At 44.8% G+C, this 16,929-nt stretch overlaps 1 protein-coding gene across 9 annotated transcripts in view; it reads right to left on the bottom strand.

The window, feature by feature from the left end:
* The window catches only part of LOC149351604 (uncharacterized), an 89,265-nt gene that overhangs the window by 65,675 nt on the left and 6,661 nt on the right, over positions 1 to 16,929 (bottom strand). For 4 of the 9 annotated variants that reach the window (XM_089580919.1, XM_089580927.1, XM_089580928.1 and 1 more), the window contains exons 2-5: positions 13,928 to 14,086; positions 9,515 to 9,778; positions 7,983 to 8,146; positions 7,415 to 7,612 (exon numbers count right to left, since the gene is read on the bottom strand). In XM_089580919.1, the coding sequence (XP_089437045.1) occupies positions 7,415 to 7,612; positions 7,983 to 8,146; positions 9,515 to 9,641 (489 nt within the window). In that variant the 5' untranslated portion in view covers positions 9,642 to 9,778; positions 13,928 to 14,086. Of the gene's footprint in view, positions 1 to 7,414; positions 7,613 to 7,982; positions 8,147 to 9,514; positions 9,779 to 11,282; positions 11,334 to 13,927; positions 14,087 to 15,532; positions 15,552 to 16,929 lie in introns of those variants that run through there. The other 5 variants (XM_089580923.1, XM_089580925.1, XM_089580920.1 and 2 more) reach the window with 4 other exon arrangements.

Here is a 16,929-nt window from a genome sequence, read left to right as displayed (position 1 = left end):
GGAACAATTAAATTTGATATCTGTACAAGTTCACATGTGGCAAAGCACTGCACAAATCCAGTAACTATGGCTTAAAGGGACTATGCAATAAATTAATTGAGATTGCGTAAAGCAGACTAGAGATAGGCATTCCATCACTCGTAACCCCAGTGCAAGAATTTTTGAGCTAGCATAAATAACAACGAAGTTATAGACGATTAAAAATCACACTCCTCCTCTCTCCCCTCAACTTGCACACGCAGGACACCAGGAAAAAATAAAGAAAACAGCTCTGGGACTGGGCACCGCCCATGAATACGCCATTTGCTGACATTTGGTTTGCGACTTCCGGTTGTCGCACCCAGCACCCCAGCAGCAGCGTCAGCAGCTATTTACCTCAAGCGGATGAAAAAGACAGTGCGAGTGGCTCCCAAACTCCCAACAGAAAGAGACGGCAGAGGTAAACAGAAACCATATGTGTCAAGGCAATGCTGTGGCTCGCGCTTTCTGAGGGGGTTACGCGGCTACACGAGCAGATGATTTTCACGGCTACCGGAAAAGTGCCCGTGATGTCGTGACTGGCGTGACTCCAGCAAATGACAGGGTGTGGTGGCCTGCTGACGTCACGGGACTAGTGACATCTACTTTCATGATTTTAGTTTCAAAATCGGTCACCACGAGGACACCAATTGGCCCGCGAATTAAAAAAAAAAAAACGTGGTTTTTAAAAATTCATAATAAATTGCCGGCTCAGTTCCGAAGACCCATACTTGGTGTGAATGCTTTTTAGCACACTTTCTAACCATTCAAAACATTTACAAGCGACATTTAATTCGTTGCACAGTCCCTTTAAGAAATTTTGAACCAAATTCCTTCATCACAATCTTTGAGGAGGAAGCAGCAAAGCACATTGGAGGCTGGTAGTGCACTGGAAGTGAGGGCTGCACACCTGAAGCCAATATCTTTGCAATCGTGACTATTTTTATTATCATAAATAACAGCAACTGATGTTCCACTTCTTGTCTGATCCAACTAGCTGAGGGCTAACAGTGAGATCGCCAACTTCAAAAATGCACCTCAGATCAACAAGACCCCAAAAGCCTCATCATTACTGAAGCTAATGCTGGCAAAGCACTTTTCGCAGTAATGTTGCTGTTCTGCATTCCTATCTTTCCTGTCACCTGTGTCTTCCCACTTTGGTTTGTTTGTTTATGGGGTTTAACGTCCCAAAGCGACTAAGGCTATGAGAGACGCCGTAGTGGAGGGCTCCGGAAATTTCGACCACCTGGGGTTCTTTTACGTGCACTGACATCGCACAATGGGCCCTCCATATGTGTTGTCTTCATGTACAGTAGAGACTTGGTGATACAAATCTCACGGGGTCGCAGAAAAAATTCGTATCATCTGAAATTTTGTGTCACACAAATGGACAAAATTCTTGTGCAGAAGAACAGAAAATGCACCCATGCAGATCTGTGCCGACGGGATTTATTCATGGCTGTGAGGCCACAGCTCGCTACTTGCAGTGTGTGTGTGACTGGCGATCATGACGTCCGCGATGCTCACTGCACCGCTAACTGCGTAACGCAAAACCGCTTACTGCTCATGGTACGTACCGCACGGCTAGCAATCACAACGTCGACGATGTGTGGGCCGCGCAAATAGCGATCATGGCGTCGATGATGTACGGGCTGTGCTCAAGAGTATGGTCACGACTCTTATCATAAGTAGTGATGTGGTAGATAGATCAAAACATGCGGAATTCCGCACATTATGCACAATGCACTCCACCTAGGGAATTTTTTCGTTATCATTGCGAAATTTGTATCAACCGTGTTCGTATCACCAAGATTCCATATTTACAAATACTGCAGACGGCAGAGATGCCAAACCAGAAGAGGGTTACAAGTGCTACAGTAATAACTGAAAGATTTTTTTCACCTGAAGTTAAGGTAACCAATGCAAGCGCTGATAGGGAGAAGTAATATTTTTGATAAAGTTTGGTCGTGGCAAAACATGGGTATACCGCATAATGATCGCACTCGCGTAATGATCGCACCCCCGAATTTTGTTGGCGAAATTCAATTTTTTTTATTCCCCGCATAATGATCGCACCCCGAACTTGCCGCTGCAATTTGTCGAAGATTTTGAGTCTGTTGACGCATATCTCACCGATGTTGACGCATATCTCACCGCACTCTCCATCAACTCCAGATCAGCCGCCCACGTGCACGCACTGTCACCTTTGCAGCTTCATTTTTTTCACGCACCGCCACGGACTGGAATGGCCTTCCCGCTGACATTGCAACAATAACCTGTCCCGCGAACTTCGCGTGCAGAGCTAACAGCTTTTTGTCATCATCATAACGCATGATTACTTTGTCTCACCAAACATTGTACCCACCCCCTATGTAATGCCCCTGAAAAGGGGTCTTTAAGGAAATAAAATTGATTGATTGATTGAGTGTAGCCGACGATGATCGTATTTATCTGTCTGACAGATGGCCCGTGTAGATGACCATCTTTCTCTGTCAGCATTGCAGCGGCAGCTGGCTGTTGGCTGACCTGCAGTCACACGGGCAGTCTAAATGTGCTTATGCTTAATCGCGGATACCACACTTAACTGCAGTTATCTAGAATCACGGTTCACCGTTGTCGCAAGGCTCGCCGCCGTTCCGGGTTGCGGTGCAACGAACGAAGTGACGCGATGATCTGGCTAAACTTTATTGTTCTCGTAAATAATAAGCACTGGGATACGGGAGCGTCAAAAATGAATCCTCCTCGAGGATCGCTGGCCTGTATCGGGTTGCTGGTAGGAGTAATAACTATGATACAAGCTAGTTTTACGTTCGCTGCCGCCGTTGCAGCGCGAGTGACCCGATCTGCTTGCACGCCAGCTCCGCTACTAAGGCGTCGCTGAAATCGAACATATATATTTCTTTTAATTACGAAACAATTAGGTTGTCAGTAAGGCAGCACCATAAGTAGAACAATCATTATAGCGTTGGTCAATTCAAAAGCGCCGAGCAAAAACGCAGAGCATTTTTCAGGGTGGAGTGCCTAATCCTATGCACCCGTTAGTGACATGCCAACGACAGTTCAGCACATTAGCCACACACAACATGAATCAAATGGAAGCTGTAGAAAGCAAGAACGAATAATGATATGAGATAAAGCAGTTGGCCCAGCTGCACTTATTATAGACAGATAACCAACAAAAAATACTGCTCTACTGTCCAAGTGCAGGATTTTAATTCAGGCAAAGATGTTCATTTTTTGGCATGACATCTAGAAAAGCATGAAGCAATATTTTTTTATAAAGCAAACATCCAAGAAATTTGAAAGTAAAATAAAGTACAGTTAAACAGTTAAAAAGGTTTTCGCGTTAAGACTTGAAAGGACAATGCAGAACAAAAACCAAAATAGAAATAAATGTACCGTAAAACCTCGATAATTCGAACTCAGTCAATTCGAAATCCCGGATAATTCTAAGAATTTCTTAGGACCCGTAATTTTTTACTGGATAATTCGAAGCAGTGACCTGTATTGCACCGGTTAATTTGGGGAAGTGGGGTGCTATTGCAGGAATGCCCGATCCTGATTTTGCCGGAACCGGTGAAGCAATGAATGGTCCCTCAGAGGCGCGAGGCTATGCCGCAGCGCAATGCAAATACTAGATATGAGAAGCAACCCAGCCCCAGTAGTCCTAGCACAAATATCAGGCTCTGGTATGGCTTGCAGACTGCCAGAACGTGTTCCTGCACTTGTCCCGCGACGCAACCATTCCTGCTTCGTGCCTCTGCGACAGGCTGACAGCATATAACATCGGCATACCTCATTAATTTCAGTACCACTACTTTTAAGCAGATAACGGCTATCTGAAATTGAGAGGGGGGTAACCTATGCTCAGAGCCAACCTATTTGCCGAGTTGAAGGTAGCTTTCGACGAGTGGCGGGTAGTATGCACCCCGTGCCGGCACCCGTTCTTGGCAGGACGCATGGGTCTTTGGGCGTAAGAAAAAGTTAATTCATATGCGAATCGTTTCCACTAAAGAAAACCCGAATTGCACGCTGCTTACCCAGCTCTTTTGCTCTAGCAGTTGCTTCATATGACTTCAATGGGTTCCTCGGTTATCAACATTGTGCCATCCATTAAGTGCCTCGGGGTTGTATTTCAGGAGAACTTACTTTGGAATCTTTATACAGATTCAGTTGCTAACAAAATCGCTCGTGTTGTGGGAGTACTAACGAAACTTCGATTTTTTCTTCCCTTGAGCGTGAAAAAGCTGCTGTACAACTCTCTTTTCCTGTCCCATCTGAATTACTGCCATTTAGTCTAGGGAAACACCACAATGTCTAATATCACAAAACTTGATGCAGAAGAAAGCAGTGCGCGCTGTCGCTAATTCTCCTTATGTCGCTCATACGCAACCTCTTTTCAACGCCCTTAACTTACAGCCGGTCACCTCCATATATCATAGTATTTGACTCAAGCGTTTCACTACTGCGAAAAAACAGAACACCAAATTTTTCGAGCATTTATCTCTATTGACAATGAGTTCTAACATTTACAACACACGTCACAGAGAAACACGGTACATTCCTAAAGCATGCACTAACTACGGTCAACAAATGTTACGCCACACACTGCCATCTTTGTTAAACTCATTAGAAACTCAATAACAACCTATCTCTCCTTTCAATGGGCTCATTGTGGATTCCTTTTTTTTGTTTTGTTTGCTTTGCTGTAGTATACACTGACGCCGTAAATGCCTAACCAATTTTCTTTGCTTGTTCGTAACTTATTCTTTATACTTGTGAATTTCAAAGCCGTTTTATTTGTATCATTTTATACTATACGCTTTCTGCAATTTCATTTCCTTTCAGCATTCTATTGTTTATTTTTTTTTGCCTGTATGTATTTTTGTTATAGAATGTTCACTAATGCTTTTTTTTCTTTTCGTTTATCCATTATTGTATCTTTGTGTTCTCTTTATTGTGCATAGTACCATTTTATGTAAATGGTATAGACCCCGCCAAGCCAAATTCGTTTGGCTTTTTGTCTGCACTCCCGTCATCTGTACATGTATAGATGCAAATAAACTTGAATAGTGTAGCCATATGTGAGAGCTAACCACCGAAAATCTCTGCAGCCTACGCCACGCTGAAATCCGAACCCACAGGATCGTTTGCAGTTCGGTTTGCCGCTGGTCCCTCAACGCGAGTGTGGAAGGCAGGGTATTGAGCAGTTCTGGAGCGAGAGGTCCACCACACCATGTTTCACCAAGGTCATTGGGTATTGCAGTTTGACCTTCAGCAGGAGCAGAGCCAGAGGTTTGGCTGTGCTGTCAGACCACGTGACTCATCGCTGCTCCGACTGCCACCGCACCATGCTCCGACTGCTGCATGGCCACTGCTCCAACTGCCGCATTACCAGATGTGGCCATGTGATTATGCACGCAACCAAGCATTTGCTTAGGGATACTGAAGCAAAATCTTGAAATTGAACAAAAACGCTGAAACTAGATTCTCGGAATGTGATTACACCGAAATGTAGTAGTCACTGCGCATATTGTTCAGCAGATGATTTTATTTTCGATGTTTATGAGCGTGTGCCAAGCCCTCCCGGCCGGCGCGAGATGAAGAGCATGACGTCATGACACCCTCGTCCGACAGGCGTCTGGTCGCGCCACTCGAAGCGCGATGTCGCACTGCAGTTTGGGTAGGCCAAGTGACAAAGGCGCGTTCACACTTGGACATTGGCGGAGAGAGCGAGTGGAATCTGCCACCGCGGCAGAGATTCTGCCGAAATATCCAGCGGAAAGCCCGATCGGTCAAGGACCGATTTCTGCCGCTGGAAAAAATTCCGCCAATTCTCATCGCCCAACAGGACGGCGAGTACGAAGTTGCATTCCCGCAGCGACAAATATGGTGGTGCCCTTCGATGCATGACACCTCGCTTCGGACTGGATTCGTCACTGCCTTCTTCAGCGCGTTCAATGGCCATACATGGGCCACCGGTCTTTCACTTCGTCTCCTGTCACCCATAAGAAAACGTACGAGTAATAAATTTGCTTTATTATTTTTATTTAGAGTGACGATTCTGCCCCCTTTAGGCTTAAAGAGGTACGTCGGTTTGTTGACAACCGTGGTTCCCCTCCTAACCACCAGATGGCGCCACCAGTCTAAACATCGTCGCGCCTGTTTTATAAGTGAGAATGTTAGACATGGCGTAAGGTGCGGAAAAAATGCCTGCATTTAGTGTACGCAAGCGTGCATATGGTTATGGTATGTAGACAGCATTGATTGACATCTTGCCATATCTGTGTACGCCATGAGCAGATGACACACAGACGACGAGCGGCCGACACAAAACTAAAAACTGGAAAAGCCGCGGGTAGCGATGGCAATTGTGCTCCTGCGGGAACAGTGGGCGCGTGGGTGTTATGACGTCTAGTCGCAGCGTCCACAGGTGGCCGCCAGGTGCAATAATATGGCAATATATCGCGATAAAAAAAAAAAAAAAAAGTACTATCATCTGAACGTGAAATCATCTGGAAAATGTTTGCAGCAAACCCGTTTTACTCAAAGCAATAAGTGTGGGAAAATGTTTTGTGATTGGCTGATAGCACAACTGTAGCAGCAGCCGCCACCACCTCTGCCGCAGCTCACACAACGCCACTACGAGTGGGCTGGGAGGGGGGGCTGGAGGAGAGCTCGCGCGGTCATGCTGCTGCCACTAGACTGGCCGCACTTCGACGTCCCCGCTCCCGACATGTGAGAGCTATCAGAGCGTCGGAATCACGCGAGCAACCAAGATCAACAGTGATCGGCACGCACTGCTGTGTCGTTCTTTTTTTGTTATGTCGCATTATTTTTCGCTGCTTTTGTGCATCAACTACAGTAATGCCATGAGCTGGGATGCTTTAAAAATGACAGCAGCGGAGACTGCTTTGTTTGCCATGCAGGTGCGCTGACGGGACTGGCGCATGGCATGCTGTGTGAAATGCGGCCACTCATTGTGTTCGTAGACGTTCTTTTCACGTCAGCTCAAGTAACTCAGCACTAGCTAACAGACAGTCTGCATAGCAAGTTCATTATATCAAGGTCAACCATCACATCAACCATGTTACATGGAGTTCTCATATACACGCGCTTTACTGGGGGCAGCGTTAGGGAATCAAGAAACTTCGTAATATTGAGGAATTCACTACATGGAGGGTTATCCAGGTTTAACTGTAGACTAGGTTAAAAAAATGCAAGGAATGTGCCCGTTGCTCTTGAAATACTTGTGTGGCTCACTTATTTTTAAATTATGTGCTTTCTGCTGCATTACAACCAGCACCATTCTAATGAAACAATCTTAAACCTCAAATGAACCTCAAAAACAGCTTTCATTTCCGAAATTAATAAAAAGCAGCGAAAACTTTCGTACTTTTGTCTTGCTGTCCTTGGTGTCTTTGTTTGGCGCCTTGTCGAGAAGTGAAGTGCCGCTAGGTGACTCCGGTGGAGCATCATCTTCAAAGTCCAGCTCTCCTTCCAGGGGCTCCATAGAGCGGCTGTTGAGGCACTTCTTGGCCACAGGCACAGCTGGGGCTGCCTCCAGGGCATCCCCGCTGACAGCCTTGGTTAACTGGCAAGATCCATTCCATTTTGTGCTCAAGACGTCTCCCCAGTAAAACCCTCAATGAAAAACTACAATGTACAGGGTTGGTCAAAAGTTCCCAGGCCACAGAGTCTGCTTTTCATAGGCATATCCTGGCACTTGAGATGCTGATAAAGCTATCAAGGTCCTCAGAGGTTACGACTACACAGCTCAAAAGCAGATCCTGTGGCCTGGGAACTTTTGATCGACCCTGCAAATCAAATATTTCGCATAAACAACCAGTTACTTTTGTCTAGTGCACTAAAGCATGAAATTATAATCCTCGACGCACAATGCTGGCATACACAAATGAAAGCGTGGATGCTACAGGCAGGACAACCATTGAAGTGACACTCACGTGCAGCTGCGGTGCAGGCTCTGGGCTATGAACAGCGCCCTCTTCCTCACTCTCAACAACCCCCTCACTGCAGCCCCTAGGAGAGTGGCTTGGTTCAACAGCAGTAGCTTGAGGTTCTTGCACTGCTGCTTCCTCGCTCTTTCTCTCAGCCACCAGTTTCTCCTCTGCATCACAACAACCCGTAAGTGTGTGAGCACTTAGTGCCTTTGTTCATTTGCACAAGCACAGCAAAAAGTAAATGCAACATAAATTTATTATAGTGAACTAGCCAAGATCAAGCAAATATTTACTACAGTCAATCCTGGATACATCAAATTATTGTTTATACCCCAACATAATGAACCCTCCCCCTGACAAGTAAAAAAAAAGAAAAGAAAAGCGGGTCAATTGCACGAGTAAATATGGTAGTCCAACTCTTAGTAGCAGTCAGTGGGTTTGTTCACACTTGAAATCATCCACGAAAACAAACGAAAGCGGAGAAGTGTTTCTTGAGCGTGCTCTGTCAGTAATACATGGTAAACATGCAGAGTGCTCAAATGCATTCACCATGCTACCTGAGTTATGCGAAAGGGTTATATGACACACAACTGCACAGACAATATTTATGCCATGTGTGTTGCATGCGTCATAATCTGCAGGTGTTCTTTTGAATGTGTTAGCCTTTCAAGCCTGTGGCTATTAGTATTCGCTTTACTCTTGCAAAGGTTGAGCCCTGGCCAAAACATTGGTATAAAGTTTGTTTTCTACATGTGTCCATCCTTAAGTTCAACACACATTTTAATGCAATTCATTAGATATAAAAACCTTGTTACAGGTTATGAGAAGACCTTGCTTTGACTTGCTAAATCCTGAAGCCACAAGCATGCTTACAATGACTTCAGAATATTGAGCTCTTCTCTAGTGGAACGCACACAACGTGCAGTTTCCATGTACAGCTACATATAATACACAACGAACAAATGCTGCACTCAATAAAAACTAGCCATTTGCAATGGCAAAGCTTTTGTTATTGATTCGTGCTGCATCAAACAATTAAAACTGCACTGCAGAGCATAAAGGGACACTACAGAAAAACTGAAGTTGCCCTACATTGATAGACTACGGCATTATAACGACTGACTACTCTCACAGAAAAGTAAGCTTTTATAACCTAGAAAAGACCAAAAACGAAATACAGGTTTCGCCTTTACCGACTGATTTCGCAAGCAAACTGAATGCGTCAGAACTGAATTTCTGGTGTGGATCCCAGAGGCTATGCTGCATGGCCATTCATTCCACCATTCATTCCAAACGGCAGCAACTAGTCCTTTTTGTGTGGACGCCCCAAGTTTGAATTGAGTAGCGGGAAAATTTTCAAATACAATTTTCTCCGCTACAAAAAGAGGGTTTGTATTTCCAGACAAGCATTAACATACTCAGAAAGAGCCAGAGAATGTTTTCACTAAGACTAATAATTGGATGGAGTTGTCTTCAGTGTCCCTTCAAGCTTACTAAAGTAACAATAGATGAGTGACAAAAACAGTTAACGTCACCTTCAAGCGCCTTGTCTCGTTCTTCAGGCGATTCTGGCCCAGCTAAACTCCCACCAGCAGAGCCCTCGCCATCACTTGCATCACTGCTGCCCACTGCAGGCTTTTGTAGCTCCTCTACAGATGTCATGTTGCTGCTATTTGCTCAAGGGCTCCCAACTTGAAAGTGGCCTTGCTATCTTCTTAAGCCTTGCTCTTCTGCTGTACTCAAGCCAAAAGCCCGACTGTTCAAGCCGGACCTTCAAGCTTTCCACGCCTTTGCTTGGGCTGCAAATGCAATGGCGCATGACAATTTATTTGTGAGAGAAAAACATGTGAAATGCAGCGTTAACAATGCAAAAGGTAAATTATGTCATTTTTATCAAATGCTATGCAACTGACAATTAGCTCGCGGGAAGAAGAAAAAAAAGCTATTATACATGGCCCGCACAGGGAGACATACTGTAAACACATGGTCCTTTTAGTTTTAAACAAGCTTGTAGCAAGAACCCAAAGCTGAGAAATGAGGAAAATGGCACGAAAAGCATCACTGAAACTTAGGTGAAAGAGAAAGCAGAAAGGCGCGAAGTGCACTCGCCAGATCAAGGCTTGGCTTGAGAGAGCTCACCACCCCCTCTGCGCTGCTGTGGCTACATAGGGTTACATGGGACAATGACCCTCAGGAAACACATTAGTGGCATCGGTATCATGCCCTACAATGAAATGCAGGAAACACCAGAAACCATTAACTGATAGATTAAAAGCCCATGGTACAGCCAAAGTCCTGTAACAGGAGCCTGACAAAGGACTGGAAATATAAAAGGAACTGGCCACAACTCAAGCTCAAAGGCAGTGGCGAGCTCAGAAGGCAGCAGAGCACAGCGAGGAGGTTGAAAGGTAGGACTGTGAAGCTTGGGGAAAGGCACAGCATCCAGAGCAGGGTAGAGAGGTATCAGGAACAGCAGTGCAACCAGGTACAAAGCAGCTATCACATTCAGTCGCCTAAAGTGCAGTTCTGAAAAGTAGCCATAACACACAGAAAATTCACAGACCATGTGATAAAGTTTTCCGATATATGTACTAACTGTTGCAAAAGTTATCAGGACAAACCATGAGAGACCAGAGCAGGTGCACAACATTGTGGTGGCTCATTATTGCCCCAGGCTGGTTCTGTGACTGAAGACTTAGAACGGGAATCTCGCTATTGTTCTTAATTTTGCATGAACAGATTGCTGCTTAACCAAGATGTGCACCTGACCAAAGTCTCGTCTTAAACAAGCTGGTCTGGTAACTTTCTCAACATACAATAGCTGCATGAATACCACCACAAACTGAAAAAGTTCAGTAATAATACATAAGCCAGCATGGCAAGTAAGAAAAACTCTAGGAAGTAAATATGCTCAGTGTAAAAATTTAATCCACCCAAGCAAGTCAACTTCAAAATTAGAATTCAGATTAACAGCACAAAACTAATTTTTTTCAAGCTGGACTACAATATTCGCTATGCATATCAAGCAGCACTCACAGGCTACCCATCATTTTACACATAACTGAACAATAATTAGCTGTTAATACCAATCGTCACAACATTTTCACAATTAAGTTTTAGCAAATAACAAATATTAAGAAAAAATAAACAGCAGATGCAGTTAGCAGCAATAAATTTAACAGAGAAAACATGCAAAAGTATGCCATTATCATGCTTAAGCAATGCAAACAGCTTGAGAGAAAAATGCCTGCAATGTTAGGAGTGACAAAGCTACTCCCCGGTCCCAAACATATTTCATCTTACCAGGAAGGCTTCAAGTCCTCATCATGTACACAGATTAGTACTTGAGTACAGCTAAAGAAAGCAGGGTAACGAAGATCGTCAGTGGCTATAAACTTTTCTAGGGCTCAAAAAAATGAGCATTGCATGAATGAGCAACAACTTGAAAGTGTACAAACACAAGCCTAAATCAATAAAAAAAATTGCTATTACATGTTTATTCTGTTACTGAGTGAAACAAAAACATTTTTTGAAGCTACCTTGCACAAATTCCCCAACTTGCAAGGGAATACTATGCTGCTTCATTTTCTATGGACAATATTGACTGACAGAAAAACACACAGGATCAATTCTCAAAAGAAATTAAGTGTATGAATCACCACACGACAAGCAAAAATTTTTAACAGCAGCCATGAAAACAGAGTCAAACTGAAATTCTTATCAACAGCCAATATTTTAACTTCAGCAATTTTGTGACCACATAATTTTTGAATTCTGAAAGGTGGTGCTAACTGACTGGGATAACTGTGCAGCTTGCCTTTTCAGACGCCATCATAATGTTAACCCTTTAATGCCCAGTCATGAACTTAAGGCATGCTGAAAACATTCTGCATCCATAATTACATATGCAGCTTTGGTACAAGTTTCAGTGCCAGCATGCTTCGGCAAGCAGTGCTTTCAAATATGAGTGCCTGACATAGCTAAGGTAGCTAAGGCAAGTGCATGCTGACTGCCAGTCAGCATTTCATACTTCAACAGAAAACAGTGTGACAACAGGCTAGAACAGGAGCATGGGCAAGTTGGTAATCCACTGAGTAGAAACAGTGCGAATTGAGACTGGGGCAAAGGAAGACACACAAGGACAGCAACTGTCTAATTAACAACCTGGACTGTACATGCATTTCACAAAGGGCTTAAAAGTTATGAAGTGGAGAAGCATAAAGGGCTCTGAAAACTTTGCACTGATTGCGCCAGGGTGAATGTGACTGAACTGCGAGAACTAAATCCTGCAGCAACAAGAGCAGAATGAACCTTTGACTAAGGCAGAGCAACACATGCATAGTTTTCATCAAGATTCACTCCCCCAAGCTGACTTTCAGAACTCGTACTAGTTGCAGAAAATGGACAGAGTTCCAACGGATTCATTACACATTTACCTCAAATCAAAAAGAAAAGTTTGGGAAGTTAGATACCGAATGGTTGGTGCATTAGTTTGAACAATTCAGTAATCATGTATTCCTCAAATCTTTCACAACCTTGATGCTGAGGGATTATTACACAGCCTGAACCTCATCAAATCAGTATGAATTTTTGTTTACTGAAGTTATTGCTGCCTCCTGCCGTAAGCTTAAGACGTGACTTGTTCACACTTTGTTAGTTGGCAGCGACTGAATTAAACGTGCTACATAAGCTCTAAATTTTCTGGACACAGACAAAAGGTTTGAACAATACCAGCACAACTGCAGCAGCAGATACCAACACTGCTACCCAACAGAGAGCAAGTAGTTGAAGCTCCATGAGCAGCAACAGGTAATCATATCCAACACAGTAACACTGCAGCAGTTTAGCCCACGAAGCAACACCAGTACTTTTCCCATTAAATAGAAGCAGACAAATTGAAACTCTGCTTGGAAATTGGAAAAAAAAAAAAAAAAAACACTGGCGCCCGAGCACCACAATAAGCTTGCAACCAAGACAAGCAGTGTTGAAGTGAAAATGCAAACACGTTTTTTTAACATGCGTGCTGGAAGCTAGTATAGAGTTATTTTTTTGCTGGGTGGCAGGACTATATGCATCCAGACTATCATATGAATCTCACGACAAGAGGCCATGCCATAGGACCACGACACGACTATACGAGTTATCAAATAATACAGAGCTGTTCTTGCAAAACATACGATGTTTCCAGGCCTTAGTGTTTGGTAAATTCAGCATAGTGCTCCTTTAGGCAACAAATGGAAACTAATGAACTAGAAGAGAATACTAAATTTGGTCTACGGTTTATGAGGGTTTAACGTCCCAAAGCAAGTCAGGCTAAGGGGGACACTGTAGTGAAGGGCTCCAGAAATTTCAACCACCTGGGGTTCTTTACCGTGCACTGACATCGCACAGTATACGGACTTCTAGCAATTCACCTCCACCGAAATGCAACTGCTGCAGTCGGGATCGAACCCGCGTCTTTCAGGTTAGCAGCTAAGCGCCATAACCACCGGGCCACCGCGACAGCTAGAATACCAAGTTCCCCCCCCCGCTTGGGCTAACAACGTGAATCGCAGAGGGTACATGTCAGATGGGAAGCTGAACAAGGGCTGAGTGTGGTTTTAATTATTGCATGACCCCCCCCCCCCAAAAAAACTAAAAACTGCTCGCATCACGATAAATTTACTTTGTGAGAGGCTGGACAATAGTTGCTTGCTTTTCAGATGAGAATGGCACAACAATAACCATTTTTAGTGGTGGAGCTCCACTGCTACTGCATCACACACTTCATAAGTGGCAGCATCGAGCGTGAGGAGGCCTCACTGCACAAACTGCAAGCAGTACTTGACGAGCACGCAGCTTTGATGCACTAGAACAGAACCACGCAGACGGAAACGCTCAACTGCGCCGAATCAGAAAAGAAAAAAAAAACTGGGACAAAAATACTAGCAAGGCACTCCAATCAGCACCTCAAAAGGCGTGCAGCTGGGCTCAGTTGGCTGGCCGATGCAGGCTGCGAAGCTCAGAAAAGCGAAACCAGAACTACGTGGTGCGACGTCTTGGAGACGGGGCTGTCCGTTCGTCATCACACCTGCTGTCGCGTGTGCGCCAGAAGTGCATCGGCGACTCTGCAGCATGGAATTCAGGTTTGAGTAGGGCTATTGAGAAGATCGCTTGCTACACCAGTCATACCTGGACACAGCCACCATTAGGGGACCCGTTCAAATTAACCGGTGCGAGACCCGTAGCGTCTGAACTAGCGAGCGTGCAACACCATAAACTTAGATGGGTGTTGGCCAGAGCTACGCTGGCAGTTCGAATCATCTGGATTTTCGAATTAACGAGCTTTTACTGTATGTGGGGTTTGTCCTAAAGCAATGCACGAGCTATGACGGATACTGTAGTGGAGGGCTCTAGATTAATTTAGACCACCTGGGGTTCACCGACTTGCGCTGACATCAAACACCACAAAGCGTTTACATTTTGCCTCCATCGAAATGCGGCCACAGCAGCTGGGATTCAATCCTGTGACCACGGTATCACCAGCTGAACTCCAAAGCCACTAATGTGCAGTGGGCTATGAGGCATGCCATTGTAGAGAAACTTCATATAATTTCGACCAGCTGGGGTTGAACACTGTGAACTAACATCACGTAGCACATCACACAGTTTCTGCATTTTGCTTCCAATTAAATGTGGCCACTACAGCCGGGGTTTGATCCCAAGGCCTTGGGCCCAGTAGCTGAATGCTGAACTTGCTCAGACATTGCAGAGACTTCCGTATGGCAACACCTTGCCACATAGTGATAGTGGGAGACAAGCTATGCAGCACCCTCCTCAAAGCAGGACGTGCGCTGCAATAACTGATGGTAAGCATACTACTGATGCTTTGCACTGCTACCTGACAAGGAGAACCACATGCCAACAGTTTTTTTTTTTTTTTTACAGAAACACCGGATTTCTGTCGCAGTATCTGCTGCCTGAATGATTAAGCTATAATTTGGCTTTACCAAATTCGTCTCCAAATATCTCTTAACAAGGTTGAAATTCAACTTGCATGAACAGGCAAAGTATAGAAGCACTGCAATGTCAATGAGAAATCAGCTGTGAGCAATTTTTTTAAAGACGTAAAAAAAAACTGGAACCTTCTTTGAAATACAATGAGAATGATGAAGCTAAAATGCATTTCAATGTTCAAGCTGCAAGTGTAATGGATGGGTGGACCGACAAGCAGATTATCATGACCACACTCCCAATAACAGCAATGTACCCAGTGGCACATTCACCAGCATGTTGCCGCAAATGCTGCCGTCTTAGACCACACTACAAATAAAAGCTGCAACATGCTTAATTCTTAATTGTATAGCTCTTAAAGAAGTAGGGACACCAAATTTTTATCTCTATGCAAAGGCTGTAGTAATGTTCCTAGAAAAGCAAACATTACTTTCAATAAGTATCAGCAATGGCTGAGGTTTCATAAAATAGTTCAAAATGGCGTTAAAATTTAGAGTTTGCAGACCTGCCATGCTACAGCTGCCAATACTGAGGAGAACATAACATGGGTAGAAACTCACAGCATCATCTTGCAGTAGGCCACTGGAAGGCAAGGAACGATGATCTCAAGCAAGCTGCGCCAGTTTTTTTTTTAATTCTAGCAGTTGCACAACTCCAAATCAATATCCAACCAGAACCAGCGGCCAATTTGTGTGTGTGTAGTGCACATGCATTTCTCTATTCACCTCAGCCCATGCCCTTTACATATTGCCACCGACTAGAAGACTACAAAGTGGGCAGTGGTGCAACATGGAGCGCTCGCACTAAGCCCGCCGCCATAAAATCATTCCATCGCCATTTGTCATGTAGTCCCGTTTTCATTGGCTTGCCGTCACGTAACATATGGTGCGAGGTGCGGGGTAATCATTGCCATCCTAGTCCCGGAGCTTTGGCGTGCTGCGTCTGCCATGGTCGTCGACCTTGAATTCTTGGACTGCACCACCCGGTAGTGCCCCTGCCTGCATGACCAGAACCGAGCTCGCTGTTCGCCCCAGCACCGCCCCTGCCTCGACTGCAAGACCCAACGAATTGATCCTTAGTCCTACTGACCAGACCCTACAATCCGACTGATCTCTGACACTTGAGCACCCAAGCCCCCTGCCATGCTGTTTGGTGCACCCATGAACCTCGGCCGTCGGCTCAAGGTTACCTGTGGCCCAGATCGCGGGACCAGCGTTCATCCGATTATCATCTGCTTATCTCTTTCATCGTGCATCTCCTTTTCTTCTCTGTTCATCCCTCCTGTCATGCCCATCATCACGTCCTGCATTTCATCGTCACTGCCGCTCTTCTAGCTCGCGTGATCGGGACTATCGCTGGTTGCCCCAGGTGTCACGGACTTGAAGACGACAAAGTGTGCAGTGGTGCGGCACAGAGCGCTCACGCTAGACCCACCGAAATAAAATCATTCCATCGCCATCTGTCATGTAGTCCAGTCTTCATCAGCTTGCCGTCATGTAACAATATTAAAGACTGATGATGGCATTACTTTTCCTTACCTAACATTGGATGTTAGACCACTTGGAACTGTCCTCGCAGTTACTGAACCAAAAATTTCACTTTTGACAAATGCAGCAAGACGCAACAGACACACCACAATTCAGTGATCTTTCTCACAACTTAACTGAAAGAAAAAAAAAAATTAACGTGCCCACCACATGGTAGCTGAACTGGACCAGCAGATAAAATTGAATGCAAAGGGCAGTTTAACTGCTGTATGATAAATATCCTTAGAAGAAAAAAAAATCAGTTCCCTATTTTGAACACCAGACCTCAAACAGTGCCAGCCGCCGCGGTGGCTCAGTGGTTATGGCGCTTGGCTGCTGACCTGAAAGACGCGGGTTCCATTAGAGCCAAGGCGGTCGAATTTCGATGGAGGTGAAATTCTAGAGGCTGTGTACTGTGCGATGTCAGTGCA

The sequence above is a fragment of the Amblyomma mixtum genome, chromosome 3 (assembly GCF_055824585.1).
Source record: "Amblyomma mixtum isolate Tamu chromosome 3, ASM5582458v1, whole genome shotgun sequence".
NCBI lineage: Eukaryota > Metazoa > Arthropoda > Arachnida > Ixodida > Ixodidae > Amblyomma > Amblyomma mixtum.
This window is presented reverse-complemented; position numbering and strand designations above follow the sequence as displayed.